At 50.4% G+C, this 21,168-nt stretch overlaps 8 protein-coding genes across 8 annotated transcripts, besides 1 other annotated feature; 4 read left to right on the top strand and 4 right to left on the bottom strand.

Moving 5' to 3' along the window:
* Positions 1-173: 173 nt before the first annotated feature.
* NFIA_025650 (uncharacterized protein) lies at positions 174-2,022 on the bottom strand (the record flags this gene model as incomplete). The annotated part of the gene is made up of 3 exons (XM_001261388.1): positions 174-1,607; positions 1,789-1,911; positions 2,002-2,022. 3 exons carry the CDS (start codon positions 2,020-2,022, stop codon positions 174-176), a joined length of 1,578 nt encoding a protein of 525 aa, XP_001261389.1.
* Positions 2,023-3,590: 1,568 nt separating this feature from the next.
* Positions 3,591-4,407, bottom strand: NFIA_025640 (flavin-linked sulfhydryl oxidase ERV2; the record flags this gene model as incomplete). Its single annotated transcript, XM_001261387.1, has 3 exons — positions 3,591-3,948; positions 4,007-4,135; positions 4,196-4,407. 3 exons carry the CDS (start codon positions 4,405-4,407, stop codon positions 3,591-3,593), a joined length of 699 nt encoding a protein of 232 aa, XP_001261388.1.
* Positions 4,408-5,559: 1,152 nt separating this feature from the next.
* Positions 5,560-8,640, top strand: NFIA_025630 (glycoside hydrolase family 115 protein; the record flags this gene model as incomplete). The annotated part of the gene is made up of 3 exons (XM_001261386.1): positions 5,560-6,981; positions 7,037-7,581; positions 7,638-8,640. The coding sequence occupies 3 exons, from the start codon at positions 5,560-5,562 to the stop codon at positions 8,638-8,640; spliced, it is 2,970 nt and encodes a 989-aa protein (XP_001261387.1).
* Positions 8,641-8,886: 246 nt separating this feature from the next.
* Positions 8,887-9,992, top strand: NFIA_025620 (ATP11 family protein; the record flags this gene model as incomplete). Its single annotated transcript, XM_001261385.1, has 2 exons — positions 8,887-9,065; positions 9,134-9,992. The coding sequence occupies 2 exons, from the start codon at positions 8,887-8,889 to the stop codon at positions 9,990-9,992; spliced, it is 1,038 nt and encodes a 345-aa protein (XP_001261386.1).
* A 666-nt stretch (positions 9,993-10,658) lies between these two features.
* On the bottom strand, positions 10,659-11,772 carry NFIA_025610 (alpha/beta hydrolase; the record flags this gene model as incomplete). The annotated part of the gene is made up of 4 exons (XM_001261384.1): positions 10,659-10,815; positions 10,871-10,996; positions 11,052-11,564; positions 11,633-11,772. 4 exons carry the CDS (start codon positions 11,770-11,772, stop codon positions 10,659-10,661), a joined length of 936 nt encoding a protein of 311 aa, XP_001261385.1.
* A 533-nt stretch (positions 11,773-12,305) lies between these two features.
* Positions 12,306-13,258, top strand: pre3 (proteasome core particle subunit beta 1; the record flags this gene model as incomplete). Its single annotated transcript, XM_001261383.1, has 4 exons — positions 12,306-12,342; positions 12,405-12,450; positions 12,588-12,863; positions 12,928-13,258. 4 exons carry the CDS (start codon positions 12,306-12,308, stop codon positions 13,256-13,258), a joined length of 690 nt encoding a protein of 229 aa, XP_001261384.1.
* A 1,880-nt stretch (positions 13,259-15,138) lies between these two features.
* Positions 15,139-16,803, top strand: NFIA_025590 (putative cyclin-dependent protein kinase complex component; the record flags this gene model as incomplete). Its single annotated transcript, XM_001261382.1, has 2 exons — positions 15,139-16,440; positions 16,501-16,803. 2 exons carry the CDS (start codon positions 15,139-15,141, stop codon positions 16,801-16,803), a joined length of 1,605 nt encoding a protein of 534 aa, XP_001261383.1.
* A 2,454-nt stretch (positions 16,804-19,257) lies between these two features.
* On the bottom strand, positions 19,258-20,521 carry NFIA_025580 (uncharacterized protein; the record flags this gene model as incomplete). Its single annotated transcript, XM_001261381.1, has 2 exons — positions 19,258-19,313; positions 19,447-20,521. The coding sequence occupies 2 exons, from the start codon at positions 20,519-20,521 to the stop codon at positions 19,258-19,260; spliced, it is 1,131 nt and encodes a 376-aa protein (XP_001261382.1).
* Positions 20,433-20,473: a microsatellite.
* Positions 20,522-21,168: the final 647 nt, after the last annotated feature.

Genomic DNA, 21,168 nt, shown 5'->3' with positions numbered 1-21,168 from the left:
TACAGAGTCCGTCATGAAATCCGAATGCATGAAGTAGATTGAATTAGCCCTAACAACATAAGCCAAGCGCTATGCATAATAATTCACGTGTAAAATCGACAGAAAGTCGAACGAGCCCACACCATGCGAAGCAGCAACATGTAATCCTTAGGAAGCAAACCAACAATCAATCCTCAGAAGAAGAGAACGACCTCTCCTCGCTCGTTCTGCTTCACTCTCAATGTGCGCCACAAGTCCTTCTCATCCTCAATTCTCCGCTCGCGATCTGCACGGCTCCGCCCTTGACCGCGGCCACGATCGTCATCGAATTCGTCGGTAAACTCGCGATGAAACCGCTTCAATACCTTGTTTACAGAGAAGCCTCGTGAGCTCTCTGGCCCCTTCGTCACCAGGGAAAGAAAATGGGCAGCCATTTGTCGTTGTAACTCGTTGGGAATGTTCTCCTGCCGATAAACAACCACCTCGCGGCCGTCGTCGCCTTGTTGGGAACCGTTATATTCGATCTGCTTTAGCCGCTGGGAGGGCCGGTCCCCTCCTGCCTGAGCGCTGACCTTTCGTTTCGTCTTCCGGGAATCAGACGGCATCTGATCTTGGGACGGACTGGCCAAGCGGTGAGATTTTTTCGACCGGCGAGCCTCCGGCTCCTGGCTGTTGTTGCTGCTTCCCGACACGGCAGAGCCACCAAACATGGATGAGACAAGACGTCCTGCCTTTTGTTTCATAGAAATACCCAGACCCGAATCGTTGTCACCATCCTTATGATCGCGGCGGGTCCGCTTGATTGGCGAGGAGGGGTCCTGATACCGCCGTCGAGAATCCTCCTTGGACTCATTCCCATCTTCCGTGGATGGAGACCGCATCATACGATTCAAACCACCAGTGAGACCCGAGTGTTTCAGCATCGGCGTACCCGGGTTGTTCACAACACTCGATGGTGCCTCAGCCATCGGAGAGTCAATGTCCATATCGTGATCATCGGTACGGCGCTTGCGTTTCTTGTCGCTGGTTGTAGCACTGGCTTTGTCATTCTCTCCACGCGTACGATCCTTCTTCTTCTTCGGCGCCGGGGTCATGAACTCCATGGAAACGTTGGGAGCTTTGCCTGGGTACACCGATGGCTGAATCGGACCAGCCCCATATGAAAAACCATTCTCCTCATATGCCACGTCGTAGTCCTCCTTTTCGTCATCATTATCCGTCTCGACGTGGGCTGATGCCTTGCTCGGCTCGAAGACAGACGGAGCATGGTCAACCATTTTCATTTGCTCCTTGGGCCCGCCAAGCGAGACTTTCGATGCATTGGGGGTATCTGCCGTCACGAGATAGTCGAACACGTTAACCGACTTCGACTCCTCGGCGGTAGTGGCAGAGGGCTTCTCAGTGCTCGTAGATGGTGGACTAGGAGCAGGCGGGGGCGCGTTGCCTTTTGAATTATCGCTATCGGGACCATCTTCGACGTAGGGAGCACGATGTTTACCATTGGCGTTGTTTTTCTGGTCCTGATTCTGGTTCTGGTTTTGATTTTGATTTTGATTTCTCCGTTGGTTTTTCGTCGGCTTCTCCTTGTACAATGCACCCTGGTATTTTTGGGCCTCGGACATGCACGACTAGATAGAGCAGACAGTCAGCTTGAGTATGAAGCGATAGTGAGGATACTCGAGTGTTTCTTCCAGCGATCGCTGCCCGTCGGCTTAATAGCCGACGCGACAATGCAGGAACGAGCCCGAACAGAATAGGGATGTGCGCCGGCGAATCTAGAGCGGACAGCCAAAAAAGCGATGGACATACCGTATGCGATCTGTAGCTAGTGCCCTGGAAGTGTACCATACAATCGATGCAAGTGAAGGATGCGCCTCGGCATTGGTTGCGATGAGGGTCAAGCTTTTTCTTGGTGAGGACATCACCACAAGCCTAGGAGAAAAGAAGGCTTAGAGCAATGCTTCTTGATTCGGCGATATCTCTCGTCTGCCAATAATGAGCGCAGCGACGGATAAGACTCACCTCACATGAAAAGGAAACCATTTTGACCCCGCTATCACCCGCTCGGTAAGTGTCTGCGCGAACTATTGGATCCGAACGGAGAGACAACGAAGTGACTAGCTTTTAGGGTTGCAAAGAGAACTATCAGATACAGGTCTCAAATCCGCAATCTTGTCTGTTTTTCTGCACTAAAGACGAGCAGAAATTATGGAGTAAGCGACGAGCCCCTTCGGCGGAAGTAATGTCAACAAAGAGCGTTGATGGAGAAACAAGAGCAAGTAAGAGAATAGAATGAGTTTCGCGCCGATGCACAGGGATACAGCACACTAAAGATCTTCTTCCCACTATAAGCGCTGCTTCCTGCGACCGCTCGTAAGCGTTTGAGAAATTCCTGAGACTCCGTCTTCTGCTGAGCGCGTCTTTTGCGAAGGAAAATGAACAGGAAAAAAGAAAAAAAAAGAAGCTCATCAATAATTCCTTCTGGCGCTATTCCCCTTTGAGTCTAGACAAATGTCTGGATCCTGCCTTACAAACCAGGTATCCACTAACTATCTATGCAACAGGCTCCACAATCGCGATCATATAGACAGACACTTCAACCAGGTCCAGCAACTTCAACATCGACCTATTTCTATCATAAGGTGGCACGCCAATTTTAAGTATAATCTTTGTGGCAGTGAAACATCGTATCCCTTGGGGGCTGTTTCACATCCGTAGTACGCGTGTGTATTACCTTCCGCTCGATCTACGTCCACTTATGCGCGAACTCTGAGACGCGTTACAGCCAGCCAAAGAACAGGGGAGTCCGTGGTCGTAAGAAGTGAGTTATGGGATCAACTGTGTCAAGGATGAGCGCCATCGACATCCCTACAATGATCGGCCCAGGTTGTCAGGAGACTCGCTGCGGCATGGCCAAGGAGGGGGACTGTCCCTCAGCTGATTGGAGGCGGGGCCGTGAGTGCGCAAACCACTGGAAAAGTTCATATGAACATTCGGAATCATAGGGTAGAATGAAACATAGCGGAAGGTAGAAACTATATTTATCACAATGTTGGGTCCCTTTTGTTCTATATATTGGGCGCGGACTATCGGAAGATATATATTTAGGAACCGAGAAGGCATCATTGCTTGGGTAAGCGAATCTCAGATTTGCTTGTTTCCCAGGTCCGAGCGACATATCTCACACTTCCATTCTGCAGCAAGTAGTGATGGCAATATGAAGAAACTGCCTCTGGTGAATGGCCACGGTCAGTTGTGTGAGTCACGAATGCTTGGAGGTTGCCAATAAAAGTCACGCGTCCAGAGAGGAATTCCTGTGTAGCCATGTGCAGACTGTCATATGCCCCTCCATCTGATATGGACATGCTGAAGCTTGTGTTTGCATCCAATGCCTTGCAGATAACCGAGTACCAATAGATAGCGAACAATCCTTTTCATGCAAGGGTATATTCTGAGCTCAATTTACAAAGGGATTCCGCCAATCGCAGACTCTATTACTGTACAAAGAGGCCAGCTCCAGCAAAAGCGTAAATGTGGGACGACCTGCGTGATAAGTGTTCTAATAAAGGAAATTGTATGGCTTCCCGGGCATTTGGAGGAGGCCATGGCAATCAGCCCCGAGTAGTTCTGTGATGGTCTGTCAGCAGCTGATATGTGAAATACTGAGGGACTACTGACGGCTCCTTGTGTATCTCGACAAGCGTAGTAGCGTCACCTTCGTGGTCCTTTTTCTGAGGCAGACCCTGACTCTCAGCTTGAGACTTGTCTTTATGGCCTGCTGCCTTCTCGTCCTCTGCGCAACCGCAATCATAAAAGTCGCCGATGTTGTTGCAATCAAATTCGGGTTTCCCTAGCATCGCATTGACTTCGTTATGAATAAAGCAGCCCCAGCCTGCAGCCGCGTTCCTTGAAGACACTTGTGGCGGGTATTTCTTCAGGTGACCTTGAAAGTGAGAGGCGCATTCACCGCTAGTCCACGAGTCAGCTTCTGAAAGGTGTTTCGTTAGGTCCACAACGATAAACGCACCAAGGATAAAGTCGCGCAAAGAGAAGGATAAATGAGCGTAATGTTTCCTGTTGCTCTTCCGTCGGTTCTTCTGGATACCGAGCCAGCATGGTATGGAAATATTTCCAGGTCGCACGACCCAACTCTGCTCTGATGTTCCCCAGTCTGGTTCAGTACGTGTTTCACTCCCAAAACGAAAGGTTCGCGTACTTTGCAGTCTCATTTCCCAGCCGGGGCATGATCACCTCCCCCTTCAGCAGATCATCGTTGACTGTCACGGCCGGCGCAAATTTATCGATGTGACCGGGAGCGCGGAGCGCGGGACTCGGCGGCCCTTGGGGTCGAATGAAGAGGACGAATAAAACAAACACTGCTATTGCTGAGGTGATCAGAATACGTCTGGTTATCTGGCGGTTGGCCATGGTCGGTTCAAAGAGCTGTCTAGATAAGCAGAGGTTCGAATATGAGATAACAATGATTGGCGATTGAAAGAGAGCTTAGTCGCTCAGCGACCTATCCAGTGTACGCCAATGTCAAAAGTAGTTCGAAAGAGTGAATCGAAGAGTTATACTCTAGAAAGACGTAAATTGAATCGAGGAATGAAGACGGAGAAGTTGAAGTGGTCGGGAGCATCATTCGACAATATCGCCTGCCTTCATGATTCCTTTGTCCACGTGGAATGCATAGTTACCATTGATAAGCTTAGTAATTATGTAAACTTATGCATGCCGTTGGGCCTTACTCCGCACCAAAAACGTCACATGACCTAGCTGCCTGAGCTATCAGTCTGATAAGGATAATGATGTCGTGTGCGGAGAAACCTCATCCAGCAGTCGGAAGAATATTATTATGTTCGTGGTCTCATTTCGTCGTCTGTACCTTTTTGCATGCTTATTTACCCCTGATCTGGACGATGGTCAATTTTGAGCTTTACATGGCTCCCTGATGATTATCTATTCACCCATCACCATACTCCGTGCCCGTCTCTGCGTCTCCAGAATGGCTGATTGTGGGGTTCCATTAGCGGCATCGACCTCCTTGAGTCCTTAGACTGATGGAATCCGACGTCTGTTCAATTTGGGTAATTTCAAGGGCCATTTAAACTTCGAACCTTGAGTTTAGGCTTGTTGAAATCTGGGCGGAATAATTTTATCCGCGGCTTTAATGGTCACCATTGTGACATTGTCTAACATAGTCCTTTCCTGAACTGGTGCCTCGTGTTTTTATCCTTGACCTTGATCCGCCGGATTGTGCTATACTTGCCTATTTAGCCTAATAATATCTTCCCCAGGGTTATGTGGAGTGCGGACACCAGGACGTGGACCATGCCTGCAGAGGGGGATATTTCCGCATCTGCAATGGCTCCAGCTTGGCAGCTTGCCTAATAGGCAGTTGACAATATGAAAGGTTCATCCTGCGGCCTTCCCTGGTTAATATCCTGGCATCCATGCCGGGCCCAATCCCGCTAAACGCTCGGATGTTGGGTATTTAACCCTAGAGATGCCTGCTCAGGATTCTCTCGTGAATAGGAATACCTCCACCACTGTAACCGGACCTCTGACTCTTGCGAAGCAATGCTACTGTCAGTACTTCTGACTGTCAGCTGCGTGGTCGGAGCTGCACACGCTCTTGGACAGGAGCCCATCGTCGCCTTTGACCAAACCAAGGGAGCCTACCAGTTAGCGGGGAAGAATACTGCTGCGGGTGTGATTCTGCTTGACGGTGACGACTGGCCTGGTGTCATCCGTGCGGCTGGTGACCTCGCTGTCGACTTCGGACGAGTGACCGGTACAAATTTTTCGACAGGCCTAATCAATGGCACAACTCTTCATGATCAATCTTCCGTTCGCGGTAACAGAGGAGTGATCATTGCGGGAACAATTGGCAAGTCCCGACTCATCGATTCTCTTGCCAAACGGGGCAAGATTGATGTCAATCAGACGAAAGGAAAATGGGAGGCATTTCAGACTGAGGTTGTTAGTAATCCTCTTGAGGGAATCCCGAACGCGCTGGTCATCTCTGGCAGTGACAAACGAGGAGTCATCTACGGCCTTTACGATATTTCCGAGCAGATCGGGGTTTCTCCCTGGTATTGGTTCGCCGACGTCGCGCCTGCCCAACACAAAGAGGTATATGCGCTGAAAAAGAAGAAGATCCAGGGACCTCCGTCTGTCAAATATCGGGGCATCTTTATCAATGATGAGCAACCGGCTCTGACGAACTGGATTAATGAAAACTACCCTCCTGCGAGATACGGCCCTGGTTTCAATGCCGACTTCTACTCCCGTGTTTTTGAGCTTCTTCTCAGACTGCGTGCGAACTATCTATGGCCGGCAATGTGGGACAATGCATTCTATCCCGACGACCCACGCAATGGTCCCACAGCAGATGAGTATGGAATCGTCATGGGCACCAGCCACACAGAACCCATGATGCGAGCGACAAAGGAACAGTCGCTGTTTCTGGAGGGCGAGTGGGATTGGACCTCAAACAAAAAGAACATCACCCAGTTCTTCGAGGAGGGCGCCATCAGAAGCAAGGACTGGGAAGTGCTCTGGACCCTTGGAATGAGAGGAAAACATGATACTGCGAATCCAACCAATACAAAGCAATCACTGGGAGATATTGTGAATACGCAGCAGCAGATCCTGTCAGACGTCCTCAACATGACAAACATCTCATCCGTCCCACAGATGTGGTGTTTGTACAAGGAGGTTGGCCAGTTCTATGAGGAAGGACTGCGTGCTCCGGATGACGTTACTCTTCTCTGGGCAGATGACAACTGGGGAAATATCCAGCGGCTGCCGGTTGGCAATGAGACGGCTAGGTCTGGTGGTGCAGGAGTGTACTACCATTTTGACTACGTCGGCGATCCCCGTGACTACAAGTGGATCAATACGATTTCCCTCCAGAAAACCTGGGAACAGATGCATCTTGCATACGAGCGCCAGGCAAGGCAGATCTGGATTGTGAATATTGGAGACCTCAAGGGAGTGGTGAGTACCAAGCCGGCCGCCGGACTTGATTGTTTGAAATCTAACATGGAATCAGGAACTTCCCCTGAACCATTTCCTTGACCTTGCATACAATACACCATTGTGGTCCTCGCCTGATAGCACTCTTACGTGGCTCAATCACTGGGCTACCCGAGAATTTGGAACACAAGTGTCCAGCAAAGTTGCTGATATAATGGATCGCTACGGAATGTATGCTGCGCGGAGAAAGTATGAGCTCATTGACAGCTCAACGTTTAGCGTGATCAACTATAACGAAGCGGACCGAGTTCAGGAGGAGTGGCGGGTGCTCGTAAAAGATGCTCAGAGCGTATACCAGAAGTTGAAAAATTCAGTCCGTCCTGCGTTCTTCGAGCTCGTTATGCAGCCTTGCATGGCTGGCCAAATTGTCACAGATATCCATATCACAGCGGCAAGAAACAATCTGTACGCAGGCCAGCGCCGTACGAGTGCCAACAGTTTGGCAGATCAAGCCCTGAAGCTCTTCAAAGATGACCACGCTTTGACGGAGAGGTACCACAAACTTCTTGATGGCAAGTGGAATCATATAATGGACCAGACACATCTTGGTTATGATTACTGGTATGTCTAATTCGTCTCTGTACATCTTTGATTTGGTACTCATCAGGGGCCAACAGGCAGCAGCCGATGAGGAACACATTACCCCCTCTGGCCTATACGCAAGTACTTGAGGAAAGTCTAGCAGGAAGCATGGGTGTGTCTGTCGAAGCAAGCAATGCGTCGGTACCGGGTGACGACGTCTGGCATTCGTTATCGTCTAATTCTCTGACTCTGCCACCGATGGATCCTTACGGGCCAAGCACCCGCTGGATTGACGTTTACTCACGCGGAACACACGATTTCACCTTTACAGTATCGCCATATGATTCCTGGGTCAAGGCGACCCCCTCGTCCGGCAAAATCTCAGCATCTGGAAATAACACAGATGCCAGGATTCAGCTCTCCATCGACTGGGAAAAGGTGCCCTCCGGATCTCACATGGCCTTAATCAATGTCACCATCTCATCCGATGACTACGGCAACTTTGGAATGCCCACAGTCCAACTTCCTGTCAACAAGACGTCAGTCCCAGAGGATTTTCACGGCTTTGTGGAATCGGATGGCACAGTCAGCATCGAAGCTGAACACGCCACCCGTAACACGTCGTCAGCTGATGTCTCGTACGCCGTCATTCCAAGATATGGCCATACGCTGTCGGGAGTAACGTTGTTGCCTGTCACGATTGAAACACAGCAGCCTCCATCCTCTCCACGACTCGAGTACGATATGTACTTGTTTTCCAATGTGTCCACTGTCAAAGCTACTGTTTACTTGGGACCCTCGCTCAATACCGATCATTCCCGTCCCCTCAAATACGCCATTTCCATCAACGATGCTGACCCTCAAGTGGTGCAGTTTGTTCCCTCAACTCCCTTGGGATCCTTGCCATCCAATTGGGGTACTACCGTCCGTAACGCGGTGTGGACCAATACTACCAGTCATGCAATTCAAGGCGGCGGTAGAAAGAACATACTAAAGCTTTGGGCCATAGAGCCCGGAGTCGTGTTTCAAAAGATCGTTGTCAACCTTGGAGGAGTCAGGCCAAGCTACTTGGGACCTCCGGAGAGTATGATTGTCTAGTCGCTTGTACATAACGCATATAACTCTGATCAGGTAGTTGTACATGCAATAAAATCTGAATCTAGATAGAGTTGCATAAAGTTACGAAGAGACCGTGATTCATTGTGTTAGGGCTCAGTAACTGCTCGGCGATCGCTCGGTGACCGATGATTGCGATGATTATATAATCAATTTTTTGTGTCTATACTTCGACCTTCCGCAATCTCTCATAGTCTCCTCCGCACCGCATCGAGCATTTTGCAAAGGATGGCGTCGTCAATTAGACCTTCTGCATTTCAGTTGCTACTCCGGGGTAGATCGTCCCTTGCACGCACGCCTCAACGACGATGGGCCCAGGTGCATGACGTGCGCTTCCTTGCCACGCATCACGATCCAAATCACGTCCTGGACAGATACAAGTCGAAGCTGGACAGGAAGGCCAAAGAGTATGTGATATGCCAATGTTTCGTGACTTTAAGATCTTCCTGAGTGGTCGCTGACATTGCGCCTATAGAGAAGGTCATGGCTCAGTAGAGTCACTCAAGGAAGCCTACAAGGACAAGATCCAAGGCCTTCGCCGCAACGCAGCCACGCCTCTTACCCCAGAACCAACCACACCTCCCTCGTCCCCGAAGTCTTTCACAGCCGCCCATCCACCACCCCCTCCTACACCACCGCCATCTCCCAATGCCGCCGCCGCCGCAGCCTCCGTCTCAGGCTCCTCAACAGGAATCAAGCCGCTCAGCTCCTATCTCGACGTCGAGAAAGTCCTCGCCCTCCCCCAGAAGGAAATAGAAGCCCTCTGGCGCCTCCGCCACGCCAACAATCCCAACTCGATCTGCGCCTGTATCCCTCTAGAAACCTACCAGCGCATCGCCTCCGCCGCCCGCCACAACCCACAATTCATCCTCCCTCTCCCCCGCTCCTCAACCGAGCAAGCACCCGCCGAAGACGGCTCCACCGCGGACCCCAACGCCGTCGGCGCAGACATTCACTTCCTGCAGTGGGCGTTCCACCCGCCTGCCTCCCCCGCGCCCTCGGGCTCGTCGGCGAACAACCACACCTCCACGGTGATCTTCACCCAGCTGGCCGCGTACAAGCTGCACGGGGCGTTTGCGCAGCCGCACACGACGATCACGCACCACCTGGATCTGGCGGATGAGAAGGGATTGGTGCTGATGCATGGGCAGGTCATGCCGGATTCCGGGATCTCGACGACCGAGGCGAGCTGGTTGGTGAGCTGTTTGCAGCGGTTTTATGATTTTGAGGGCCAGGCGAGTGGGCGGAAGGGGGAGCTAGTGCGCATGTTTACTCGTGGTGATGTGGAGGGGTTCAAGATGGAGGAGTTGATGGAGGAGGCGGAGAGGCTGTAGAGGCTTCGTTTGAAGTTGTATTATATGCTTTTTTGTACATTCATAGATTAGAATCGGCCTCGCAAGACGACTTGCGTCATCAATGAGAGAAAGAATTGGTGACATTGTAAATTGAGCTCAGAGCTAGAAAATTGTTGAACTACCTGGTCAAATGATACGCAATAGTAATTGCTTACAGAATCTAGCGATCCATATGCTAATCATAAATCGAATCTAATTCAGACAGCCATCCAAACATTCACCTCATACACCTTGGAACAGGAGGAAGAAAAAGGGAATCGATAAAGCTAAGAGGACAACGCCGTGAGTAAAAAACATTAAAACAGTCTGATATCGTCAGAACAAAGCGAAGCCAAGCCGCCAGGAAATACGTAGTATGGGCACGAGGTATGGTCCACTCCGGTCACAGAGTATGAGTCGAGTAGGGAAGGTGAACTTTCAGAGAGAAGAGGATAGTGGTGAAGAGAAGGCGCGCGTCAATATGATGCACCCTTCGGACAGCAGAGGACACATTAAACCCTCGTGTGTCGTAGTGTCAAACAGCTAGCCAAACTCATAGAGTTCATGCAATTCAGTGTCGAATAGGGGTATCGATAATGCACACAACAGTGCGTCTTATATGCAGCGGATTTTGGATCGATTAGACCAGTCAGCGATGAGCCTGTTCTATTGCTTTCGTATCACTTCCTCCATGACAAAGTCATGGATATGCTCAAAGTAGCCTGATTCGGCGACGGTATCATTGTGGCCGCCGTTTGGAAGGGTGCGCCAGACCTTGCAGCTTGATTTGCAAACTGCGAAGAGCTGTGTCATGTTTGAGGGGCTGAACCGTATTAATGGTTAGTGTCTTATTCATAGGAAGGCAGACATGAACTTACGGAACCAACTCATCCTTTAACCCACTCAGGAAAAGAATCGGTACATCTCTGATCTTCGGCATAACCTCCTCGCTCGCCCAATGCTGATGACACAGTCGAGCGAGATACCGGGCGGGAGGAAAGACGCTGTTCATGTGAGTATGACCACTCGAATATCAACCCAAGAGAGTGGCGTACTTACGTCGGGATTAACTTGCGGATACTTAAAAATGTATTCTCCAGTATTAAACCGCCAACATCACCACTGTCTTGGTTCTCAGCAACCAGATTAATGGCTACTGCACCACCCAGGCTTTGCCCGTACACAATAATCGTCGTGTTCCTCGTCTCTGCCCGTTCTCGTAAGTAGTCAAAGCCGGTTTGCGCATCGATCTTAAGTCCTGCCTCATCTGGAACACCTGTCGAAAGACCATAGCCGCGGTACTCCAACATCAACACATTGCAGCCCAGAATCTCTTGGAGCACCTTGGCGATAGGGACACGGTGGCCAATATTGCCCGCATTCCCGTGAAACATCAACACAGTTATGTTCCGAGCATGTTGCTTGTTTGCGGGACGGATGAAGAAGGCATGTAACGACTCTCCGTCCGGCGTGGGAATTTGGAGATCCTCATAGTCGCTGATGCCGAATTGTCGCGGACTGGGAACATTGGTGCGGGCATCGGTGGGGACATTGCGAGGGTAGATCAGCTCACTGGACACGCGATCAGTTTCCGGCCATACAAGCGACGGAATATTGTCTATCTAATGGTAAGGGCGCACTTTTGCTTAAAGTATAAGAGACCACTGGCAACAACGGCGAGACCGGAAGATGCCAAAACCGGTAATCGAAGAAAATGAACGGCATTGTTAGCCATGGCAGCGATGCTCCATGACGGCGGGGGCGGAGGAGACTCGGACATTGCGACGGATGTAAGACTAGATAAGCAGAATGAATGAGAGAGTATACTGATGATATGGTTTTGTCTTTCGAGAGTCAATCATGTGGATGGATGATCACATCAATGATAAGTCATCATAAACAAGGAAATAGCGATGAGCCGGATGAGATCTGCCTAGAGGACTAGCAATCTGGTTTAGTATGAAACAGGTTATATTATGGTAGCATCGATGGCTGGAGTTCGAATTGTTAGTACTTTATATGCGGGGAGAATGCTTTCCCCCGCCAGGCCAATAGGAAAAAGTATCCACTACACCGCCCGGCAGAATCAGCTCGAGCTGACAACGTAACGCGCTCTGCCTGTTGGAAGCTCCGTCAGAGCTATCATCATCGGACTACCTACTATCAATCAACCAGCATCCACAATCTTCATCAACCGGCCTTTCCCATTTTTTAGCTTGTTGGGCGGTTTGCAACCTTTCTGTTCATCTCATTCCGACAGTATACATTTTGTCAAGCGAGAATTTCCGTCAGCCTCCAGCTACCACAGACACAATGGTCGGCCACGGCGTCACAGGGATGCTTGGGGAAGGTAAGTCAGGCGTTTGTCAACGAGTGACAATGGATTAGAGTAATTTCTGATGGTGTACTTAGATGGAATTCACATTGACATGAACCACTTGAAGACCGGAGAGGTCAAGTACGTCTTTCAACTCCTGCTCATACAAGTCCTCATTAACAAACTGCTAACCACCGTGCCTTTACAGCCTAGGTACCTCGATGTGAGTGAGCTGATTTCACATTGCAGATTTTGGCTGGTATATTGATTACATATAGTATGGCTATCAACTTCAAGGACGGTGTTATTCTGGGAGCAGATAGCCGGACAACTACTGGAGCTTACATCGCCAACCGAGTCACCGACAAACTCACACAGGTCCACGATACCATCTGGTGCTGTCGATCGGGATCTGCGGCGGACACACAGGCTGTTGCGGACATTGTCTCCTATCATCTCAACATGTACGGCATCGTGAACAATGAGCCTCCCAGCACCCAGGTGGCCGCGGCTCTATTCCAGGAGTTGTGCTATGAGAACAAGGATATGCTAAGGTTGATAACCTCCCCGAGCTTGCTGAAGGAGAAGCAGAAACTTACTGACGGGGTTTGACGGTAGTGCTGGTATCATCATAGCGGGATACGACCCACGCCATGGCGGTCAGGTGTACTCGATACCTCTAGGCGGGTCTCTACACAAGCAATCCTACGCCATTGGCGGTTCGGGATCAACTTATATCTACGGTTATTGCGATGCTCACTGGAAGGAGAACATGACGGAAGAAGAAGGCATCAAATTCGTGCGTGACGCCTTGCAGGAGGCGATCAAGTGGGATGGCAGCTCCGGAGGTGTGATTCGATTGGTGGTGCTGACGTCCAGGGGAGCTGAGAGACATTTGTATTTGCCAGACACGGAGTACACTGGACCCGGCTTAACCAACAGATCATAAGTGCAATCATATACGGGATGATTTGTTTTGAATGATGTTGACCACTTAAAAAATGTGCTCATCTGCATCAATATCTCCTGGCGCAGTCCCTCTCCGGCCGCAAGGACGGACAATTGCCTTGTCCAGAGGCAACACCAGGATAGAGGGATTCTTCACATTCAAGCAAAGTGGTGTAGCGGAGTATGAGCCAGACATCTGCAAGTGACGGTTTGCGGGATTTAGATGGACCTGATAATAATAAAGACCCTACCTACAATCTCAGCCCCCTGTCGTCGAGCTCCTCAAGTTCGATAATAATAACAATAGGAACTCCGTAGCGCGTTTCATACGTATCATGATCGCGGGGATTCTCGGTGAGAAGAGAAACCAATGATGCTGTGACTAGGAGAACATTGCTCTTTCCAGTGATGCGATTGCTCAGTTCCAGCTTGAGTTGTGTCAAACAGAATACGGAGTAATGAATAATTAAATCAACGACCTGGATCACTCAGCATCAACAATCGTTATTATGCAATGTAAATACTCCATATGTCGGTGGACCAAGGATCATAACAGGAGAACTTTAGTCGATGAACCAGTCATACTCCGTACTAGGCCAGATCCTTTGCGAACCCGAATCATTGCGAATCCCCTCAACACCTGCACCGTCAGAGTCCTGTCATTCGTCCGCTGGAGCCCCCCTATTGGGCGACAAACTTGACCTTAAGGTAGGTATCATTGTCAGTGCTAGGTAGTAACTATCCCGTAGTACTTAGTCGCTTTGAATTCCGGTCCGGATGCTTGGAGTATCCGAGTACGTGTCTCTTTCTGGTCATGGACATAAAGTAAGTCGCCAAATCTGTTGAGAAGTGTATCTTCTTGAGGGATGAAGAGTGGTCGCTAGTACTGCGGAGAACATCATCTTATCGCCAGAGAACGAGGAGGAAATAGTCAGCAATATCCAATAACTAAGGATCATCATGATAGTCGTGGTACTATTGTTACCTGGGGTACGGAGTTCTCTGGTAAAACAACTTAAGGTAGATGTAATTGTCGCTCAACTCCTTACCAAGGATGTACTGAGTATATCATTAACTAGTATTGAAGCTTTAAGATTGTATGTAGAGAGGTAGATTCCGTGGCTAGGTAGATATCAGTCAGTCATATTGATGGAGTTGACCGACTGAATCCCATACATCACAATCATTACTATTTTCTTTTTCTGGTTTATCGTCAGCATAGGTAGATAGTTAGTAGTTATTCATCATCGTCAACATCATCACTTGGTGATTGTGGAACCCCCCATCCTTCAGATTTCCCTGTTGTTGTCAAGACGTCTCCATCATCATCCTGTAGTCGTCTATCGCCTTCGCCACAACTGACTGACTGACTTGACTGTACCTCTCCTGATTTCATCCTCCGCCCCATTCCTTTCCTCTCCCATCCTTCATTCCATCCTTCTCTGGTCTCTCTCTTTTTCTTCAGTTTGTTTTCCGTCCTTTGCTTTTTCCTTGGAACCTCATCTTCACCATGGATCATCAAGCTCCCTTTTATCCTCTGTGATCCCTTTTCCAGCCTGGGTCGGGTCCATTGCCTACCGTGCTCTGCGACCTTTCAATAATAATTGCGGGTAAAACTGCAGTCTCCAGGTCCAGGCTCTTCTAACGTTTCCTGAATTTCTTGTTCATAATAGAATAGTAATCAACCCCTCTTTGCTCCTTAGCCCATCAGGCCCTCTATCTCCGAGTCTTGCGATCGAGACTTGATTCCCTTATGTTCCCCACTTCGCTTGTCCTCAATGCTTTCTTGAGGCTGATTGTTGTTGTGCCACTGTTGCTCTAGGATTCGCCGTTACGCGGGCGATTTCTCAAACTCGCCCTCTATTTTCTCCTCGGCTTGACATGGGATCGGTCGTTCTGAATCAACCGCGGTCGGATCGAATTGATAGCTCCTACACGATGCTGGGAGGCTCCATCAATCCATCGGAATCTGTTTATCGGACCTCATCTCACCATCCGTCGTCACAGCTGGAGACCGGAAGCTCCAGGTCTACGTCCGCGACCACTACCCCCACCTCGTCCACGGCCCCGCCATCAACGTCTGCCGCTGGCTCTGCTCGCCTGCACTCCCACCCACCACCATATGATGTGCCGGCCTACATCTCCCGTCAATCTCACATCAACTCCCTTCCTTCCACCCGGGCGTCTTCAACTACCCCAGGGCCAACCCACACCCCTCCCCATTCGGTCTCAATGAGCTCGACCACCTCCAACCTCGCACACCATCCCGAAGCTTCCTTCCAGTCGACTTCATACACCTCCAACCGATTCGGACATGCCAGCCAGACAGCCACGGAGCCGACACTGGTCGCTTCGTATAGTCACTCATCACCCGCGTCGCCGCGGTTGAGGCCCACATTTCAGTCGCTACGCTCTCTTGGAGGCTCCGAGGCCAGTTCGCCGAGTCGCATCAAAGTTCGTGACCTGTCTCATATCCAGAGCTTCGCTAGCGAAGAGTTTTTGGCGCAGTCGCAGAGAAGCCAGACGCCCGGGTCTTGGTACCAAGAGCGCCAGTATGAAATCAGTTCCATGCCGGTCACGGATATCATTGAGATGGTTGCGGGGCTCCTGACAAAAATCACCACCACCAACGACCTACACCACGAGCATGTCCATCGACATATTCCGCCACCTGAGAGCACCGCCAACCTCAGCCCACAAGCTACCAGCGTACTTGCCTTTCATGGCAAAAACGTACCGAGTATCACTATTCTCAGTTACCTAACGCGTATCCACAAATACTGTCCCACCACCTACGAAGTGTTTCTCAGCCTGTTGGTATATTTCGATCGCATGACGGAGTTGGTGAATAAGGGCCAACTTGAGCGCCTGCAGCGCCGCTGCGACCGTGGAGCAACCGTGCACACTGACCCATCCAGGTCGAGATTTTCTGATTCGTCGATCGGTCATCATACGCAAGCATCCCCAATGGTCACTCCGCCATCATCGACCGGGATGCGAGCGCAGGATCCAAAGAGTCCATCCTCCATTTCACCTTCCCTTTACCCTCAGGACGAGAATGAGAGCCTCTCCCATTTTTTCGTCGTCGACAGTTTTAACATTCATCGGCTGGTCATCGCGGGTGTAACTTGTGCCAGTAAATTCTTCTCTGATGTTTTTTATACTAATTCTCGATACGCAAAGGTTCGCTACCCTTGAACTGAGGCAAAAAGGAAAAAAAAAAATTCGCTGAACTTCGTTTAGGTCGGCGGCCTCCCCCTAGTCGAATTAAACCATCTCGAACTTCAATTTCTCCTCCTAAACGATTTCCGCCTCTCGATCTCCGTTGAAGAGCTCGAAGCGTACGGTACGATGCTGGTGGAATTCTACGCTCGAGAAATTATAGCCCAGCAGCAACAACAGCAGGCACAGAATCCAGCAGTGCCTCGGCCGATGGATCTACCACCCACGGCCACCGATTCCCAATCGGACGGGATGTATATGCGATCCCGCGAGAAGCGTCGAGCCGACCAGCCAGAGGTCCGCCAGACGCCTACGCCCCCATAACAGCCATAGCTTAAATATGGCCTGTCAGCTGGTTACCTTTGACCTTGCAATGCTATAGTAATAAGGTTTACTGGTCTAATGCGCGCGGATATGTATCAATGACCGACCTGCTCTAATTTGATGATTGGCGTCACATACCCATTTTAGCCTTGTGCTTGTGCTGGTTCCGGTTCTTCTTCGCACGTCTCTTCAGGCATCGCTTCGTCACTTGACATTTTTTTCGTATAGACTTTGGGCTGTCAGCATGTCGGTTCTCTCACATTGATTCTGGCGACATTTCTATATCTTTCTACTGGTCTTCATTCGTCTTCGATATCCTGCAGTCTTGAATCACCTTGTCTCCGCCTGCTGTGTCTGCATCCATGAGCTGGCGTTCCCGGCGTTGTTCTCTCCACTGCCTCTTTTCTCTTCTATTCAGGCAGTCTGGCCTTGCGAATCATAACATTATATCCTCTTTCTAATTTTCCCTTGAGATCGATAAACCGCAATCATCTCAAGCTCCAATGCGCGTCTTTACTCAGCTATCTATTGTTCTGTCTGCCAACGACCATGAAAGCAGACTCGGAAATGGCAGTGGAAGAGTCACTGCGACTGAGGCTGGACGCCTCTCATCCATACCTGCCTTATAAGAGCCAAGTATTGAATGGCATCAACCATCAGGACTTTGTCGATATATCGAACGCTTGCATCATAACAGTATGAGACCGATGAGACGAATTGCATACAATTCACATAGTTGATAGCCACAATAGACAAGTCCATTCCTTCCTGATCTGGACCAAAGTAAACAGATAAGCAGAAAAGTGTCAATATCGAAAGGAAAATCAGAGCGTCTTTGCTTCTTTTGATCTGCAACTATGTCACCAGTAGATATAAAGCTTTGATTACCTGATTATCAAGAGTAGGTCCTGACATCCTCCATCTGATATGTAGAGATATGCAGATGCAGATGCACGCCGTGCATGCAGCGTATGCAGCTATGTACCCCTTACACCAGTCTAGGTTGCATATAGACACCCCAATCATTGTTCTACCTCTGATACGTAGATGAACAATAGGGACGCATATGACTCAAAGCTGTTTGCCCAGCAGTGTACGGAGTTGAGAGACTGCCACAACTGCCGTCAGGGCCCCACAGTCTTCATCTGCCGCAATTTGTGCTTGGATATGTCCACCAGACCTGCATGCGTGTGCCTTTTCAAGGTCGAGGGCAACGAAATAAATGCTACAGAGTCTTATACCCGAGTCTAGGAAAGGCAAGCACCGAATCTCTCTGATAGGCATTGATGAGTATGTGGAGCGAAAAAGTGAAAGATAGCATTGTCAAAGCTTAACGAGAGCAGCAAAAGCAATGGATCGAAGCGGACTGGAAAAAGAGATATGTATGGAAACCATCAGTCCGTACGTGCAAAGCGCAAAACAACAAACAGAAAGACAACAAGACGGACAACCCGAACACACAGAATCCATCCACCTTAACGCACCAAACCCGCATCGTCCAAACACCTGGCAACTGATGATCATAGTACTTGCTGTGGTACGTTAGCAACGGCTTTGAGAAACGACCAAGCGAAAGCTTGACTCACGAATCTTGCTTCGGATGCTTGCCAACAACCTCAGCCAGCGCACACCTCCAATTCGTCCGCCCTAGATCATCTCAGTCAGTGCGAATAACACAACAACAGAGGACACCAAGCTTACCCAGTATCTGTCGGAATTCCTCATACGTCCAATTTCCGGCGAACCACGGGATCGTTAACACGCTAGGAGATCTCAGCAGTTGCCAGTGAAGCCGCGACCAAAATCGGAGCTTACCATGTGTTCCAACAACACAAGCCACCATCCTCCCCCAGCGTCCTGAAGACTCTCTCGATTGGCCGCGGGTCTCTAACGCTTCAATCCAAGTCAGCCAACTCAAGAAGCGCGGCTTGTGTCAATAGAAGAGCACTCACCTGAAGTCAAATCGGAATTCGGCTGCAATACAGTCTTTCAAGAGTGGCCACCGATCACTAGATCGTATCAGTGTCAGTAGCACAAACAAAAGGAGAGCAACTCACCACCAACTCTACACTTTTGCGCCACCACAAGCCTCCGGAGGCGTACACAGTCTTCGGAGTCGGTCTCGGCATTGACTCGGCGGGGCGGAGCGCCGCCCTTGGCGCTTCTGGCGGGGTGCGTCATTACCACACAGAATGTCCTATAATTCCAGTCAATCCAGCTTCGACCATGTCAAGAGACGCTCGAGTCACCTTAAGGCCATAGCAGTAGCACCATCAATACCTCAACAGGACGGAGTACGCCAGCGATCTATAAACTCATCAGCAGTACCTGGTTGGACTTCCCCATCGAAGACCAGAGCCAGCAGACAACTGTGTGAAGGAACGGAGCTGAACGAATAGACAATACGGTGTCACAGTAGAAACGAGCATTATCTCGAGAAACCAGCCATCCTCATCAGACTCCCACGGGTTGAGCAAAAGTAGTGGAAGTGGCCCGGTGGCCGCTAGGAACTACGTTTGTGCACGTGCTTCGACTTGACGATCCAGCGAGATACAGGCTGTACAGTAACATCTCCGAAACGAACGCGCTTCGCTGGCTTATCCTTGCGGAGTCGGTCGGCTGGCGGAGTCGAGCGTCGCGTACGTACCGGGTCTGCTGCTGGAATCGCCGTATTTCGGGTGCTGTTGGTCGGGGCCCGGTGAGGTGACGTCAGGTGTCCCTCGCGGGATCGGTTGGCGAGTCGTGCCTGATGCTTGGCTCGGAATTGCTCGATGGCGGCGGAAGTAGTGGCCTGAGTCAAAGCACGTTCTTTTTGCTGAGCGATCATCTCGTCGATCCAACGGCGTCGCTCGGCCTGGGCGGCGCGAAGGTCGGAGATGCGGTCGAAGACTGAAGAAGCGGAGGGACGGACTCGTTCTGAGCTAGTGACAGGACGAGTGATAGGACGAGTAGTGTTGATAGAAGAAGCAAAGGGACGGACTCTTTCCGCGCGAGTGACAGGACGAGTGGCGTCAATGGGAGGAGCGGAAGGCGTCGACTGTTTTCGTGCTCTGACGCGGGCCACAACTTCGTCGAAGGCAGCGAGTTTCGAAAGAGTGGCGCGGCGGTTGGCAGAACTAGCGGCTGCTTCTTCGGCGAGAATGCGGATGCGCTCGGTGAAACGGGTGGGACGGGTGGTCGGAACAAAAGAAGTGGAAGAGGGTTCGACTCGAGGTTGGGTTCTAGGGTCAACTCGCGGTCTCTCTGGGTGACCATAGCGGGAACGAAGGGCTTGAGAGCGGAGTCGAGCTCTCTCCATAATGGAATGGACGACGTCAAGGGGTCCGTCCTGTTGAGCAGCTCCTCGACTCTGCGAAGGAAGGCTGCGGGTGAGAGTGTCACCTGTCCCAGTGCGAGCTGGAACAGGTGCACGAACGAAGCGAGTAGAAGGAGCTGGAAGGGAAGGGGCGGAACGTGCAGGAGCAGGGGCAGGGGCAGTTGCACGGGAAGACCGAGTGGAAAGATATGTACCTCTACGTACCTCGGTGAAAGAAGAGACGCCAGCAGAACGGATGGGCGAACAGTCTGACACGAGAGACTTGCAAGGAACCGTCGGAGTCCGGCGATGCATGAAGCGGGAGAAGGACGAGGAGAAGGAGGAAGAGGAGAGGGAGGAAGGGGAGAAGGAGGAGGCGGAGGATGAGGAGAGGTTGTACCCAAGCTTGCTGAGACGAGACATTGCGAACAACGGCCGTCAAAACAATTTGGTCAAGAGCGGGAAAAGAGGAAAAAGGGAAAAACTGGAGCAAGAAAAGGTGGTAGCAGTAGCAGGAGCAGTAAACGCAGAAACACGATATGAAGTTGAGACGAACGCAGAGCGTGAAATCACGATACTAGCATCAAACGACCATATGGTGTTGAGAGAAGAAGAAGAAAGAGGAAAAAGAGGAGGGAGGAGAGAAGAGGTGTTTTATAGGATCTGTTTTGAGTGGCAGAGAGAGGTAGAGGAAGGAGCTCAAGAGGAAGTCGAGGAGGAAAGAGCAGCACTGACAGAGGGCGCGAGGAAGCAACGAAGGCAATGACGGCAGGAGGGAGGCGCATATCGACAGCCATGGCAATGGAGGGACGACAATTAGTTGCACATTAGATGGATTGACATAGGATGGCATGGGAAAACATAGATAATCAAGGAGTCCAGCATCATGTATCCAACCGACGGAAGCTTGTAAACCTGCAAAGATGTGGATGTAGCTAACGGTCATTTTGCGTGTCGTAGCCAGACATATCCTGCTCATTAGTCCGCTAATGCCTAGGAAGGTGTGAGACGTTAAGAAGCAGGCAGGAGCAGGAGAAAACTTGTCCCAATTTAAGAGATGGAGAGAACAA

The sequence above is a fragment of the Aspergillus fischeri genome, genomic scaffold, assembly GCF_000149645.3.
Source record: "Aspergillus fischeri NRRL 181 1099437636263 genomic scaffold, whole genome shotgun sequence".
Classification (NCBI taxonomy): domain Eukaryota; kingdom Fungi; phylum Ascomycota; class Eurotiomycetes; order Eurotiales; family Aspergillaceae; genus Aspergillus; species Aspergillus fischeri.
The sequence above is the reverse complement of the archived record's forward strand: the minus strand, read 5'-3'. Positions and strand labels throughout refer to the sequence as shown.